The sequence below is a fragment of the Nematolebias whitei genome, unplaced genomic scaffold (genome assembly GCF_014905685.2).
Source record: "Nematolebias whitei isolate Nwh7 unplaced genomic scaffold, NemWhi1 Nwh_scaf_9769, whole genome shotgun sequence".
NCBI lineage: Eukaryota > Metazoa > Chordata > Actinopteri > Cyprinodontiformes > Rivulidae > Nematolebias > Nematolebias whitei.
In genome coordinates, this window is record NW_023628314.1 from 1 (window position 1) to 2,255 (window position 2,255).

The window sequence follows — 2,255 nt, forward strand, 5'->3', positions numbered from 1 at the left end:
GGGTGTAACCCCGTGGTTTTTTGTTCATGTCTGTTGTAATTATTAGAGAACTCATAAATAAAAACGTGGAGTTTAATATATGTTCAATTTGTGTTTATGGAATATGCAAACCTATTGTGTTTTGAGTTTAATATATGTTCAGTTGTCGTTTAAAAAAAAAACAAAAAAACAATGTAACTGTAATATGTGGTTGCTTGGGATTTTATTTTGGTGGTCGGGGAAGGAGGGCTTCCCGTACGAGAAGAGACGTGACGAGAGTGACAGGGAGGATGGAGGACATCACTGTTGCTGCGAACTGTCACTGTTGCCGTGGACTATCGCGGTGGGGGAACACCCCACTGAACTGCTGTTCTTGCGAGTGAGGGGGTAGAAAAGGACTCCCGTCGACCTGTGGAGGTTGAAGCTGCGTGGGTGACTAACCCAGTGGAGAACAATCCCGTTAGGTCGCTAGCTCTGTGGCTACCGCTAGCGGGCTTCGGCGAACGGTTGGTGGCTAGCCAGCCGTGAGAGACGCGTGGACCTCGGAGAACGGTTGGCGGATAGCCAGCTGTGTGTGACGCGAGGACCTCGGCGTGGATTCTTCAACCTTGGGGAGAACATTGGACAGAAGCAGACGGACTACGGCACGTACGACCTCCTGGAGAGGGACGTATTCAGGTGATGGGGGACATGGTTGTTGGGGACGTTAATGGAAAGAGCGGGAAGCGCGTGAGTGCACCAACATCAGGCCTGCAACGACCGAGACTAATTTTTAGCTGCCGGCTTTAAGTTTCCTTTCTGTTTAACGAGGTTAATCGTATCATTTCTATTTCATTACTGACTGAAGAAACTGTGTTATTGTTCATTAAACTGTTTATTTGTTTAAAACGTATGCTTATTCTACTGTTATACTTCATGGTATAAGGGGTAAACATTTAGAATATTCAGGTAGAGATACCAACTGATTTAAAGAACTCAGGTTAGCCACCCCCATAACGCTAAGGACGCTAGGGGGCGCTACACAAAATGGAGGCACCGCTGGGATCTTTGTTTTAAATTTTTTTTAGAAGTTAAGCAGCTCATATAGCAGTAAGAATAGCATACTGTACAAAAGTAAGCTTCACGTAAGCAGTAAAGCAGAGTAGTGCATATAAGAGTCTTTTATATTAAAAGTAGTGTTTGTAGTTACTCCAGCATGACCATGGACAGTAATATAGTTTATGCAGAAATGGGGACTAGACTAAGAGACTGGTGTCAGGGTGAATCACTGGACGAGACCCGTGCAGTCTTGGCTCTCGTTCCCACAGGCGTTGAGGTTGCCCAGATAGAAGAGACTCTGCAAACAGTAAAAGTTCTTGGTCGAGTCCGAGTGAGAGGTAGGATGTACAACCAGAAGTTGGGCCGGTTGATGGTTTTGTGTTAAAGTAGAGAACCAGTTGACCAGAGCAGAGTCCCGGCTGAGGTGCATCACGTCGCTACTAATCTCAGTTGGCCAATTTTTGCAGTGGCACAGAGTCCGCCTACCGAAGGAGAACAACCACAAGCTGTCAAAACCCTGTTGGATGCTGCTGGACCTACAAGTTCAGTGGAGTCCATTATTCGGGCTGTGGGAGACGTTTTGGCCAAGGTGGAAAGACCAGGGAAAGAATACAGTGGGTACCACCGCCTTCGGATGTTCTCTGGCTCCCTACCCACACCGCCAGGAGAAGAAACATTGGAGCAATGGTTGGAGCAGGCTCGTTGGATGGTTGATGAGAGCGACTGTTCAGATAAGGAAAAGCGCAGACGCATCATAGAATGTCTTCGGGGACCCGCTCTGGCTGTCGTAAAAGCTGTACGTACGGCGGAGCCAGATCTCACACCCTCCAAGTGCCTGGATGCCATTGAGAGTGCCTTTGGAACCGCTGAATCCGGTGAAGACCTGTACTTTAAGTTTCGACTACTGCAACAGGAGAAAGACGAAAGACTGTCAGACTTTCTGAGACGTGTGGAGCAGTCCCTCACCTTAATAGCTAGAAAAGGGGGGATGCCTGCCAGTCGGGTGGACGCAGCCCGTGTAGAGCAGCTATTGAGGGGGGCAGTATATTCAGACCTCATGTTAGTGCAGTTAAAGTTGAGGGAGAGAAGGCAGAATCCTCCAAAGTTCTTAGAGCTATTAACAGAAGTCAGAGCCGAGGAGGAATATGCAGCGGCTAGGATCAAGCTCCGTGCATCTGTACAGCGGGTACAGGCACTACGGACAGCCGTCAGATGGACATACAGTCCTTAAAAACAGA

The 2,255-nt window shown here is 48.0% G+C and overlaps 1 protein-coding gene across 1 annotated transcript; it reads left to right on the top strand.

The window, feature by feature from the left end:
- Nucleotides 1–1,174: 1,174 nt before the first annotated feature.
- On the top strand, nt 1,175–2,203 carry LOC119429879 (paraneoplastic antigen Ma1 homolog; the record flags this gene model as incomplete). The annotated part of the gene is made up of 2 exons (XM_037697402.1): nt 1,175–1,355; nt 1,485–2,203. Coding segments are annotated over exons 1-2 (900 nt in total), but the record flags the coding sequence as incomplete, so codon positions are not given.
- Nucleotides 2,204–2,255: the final 52 nt, after the last annotated feature.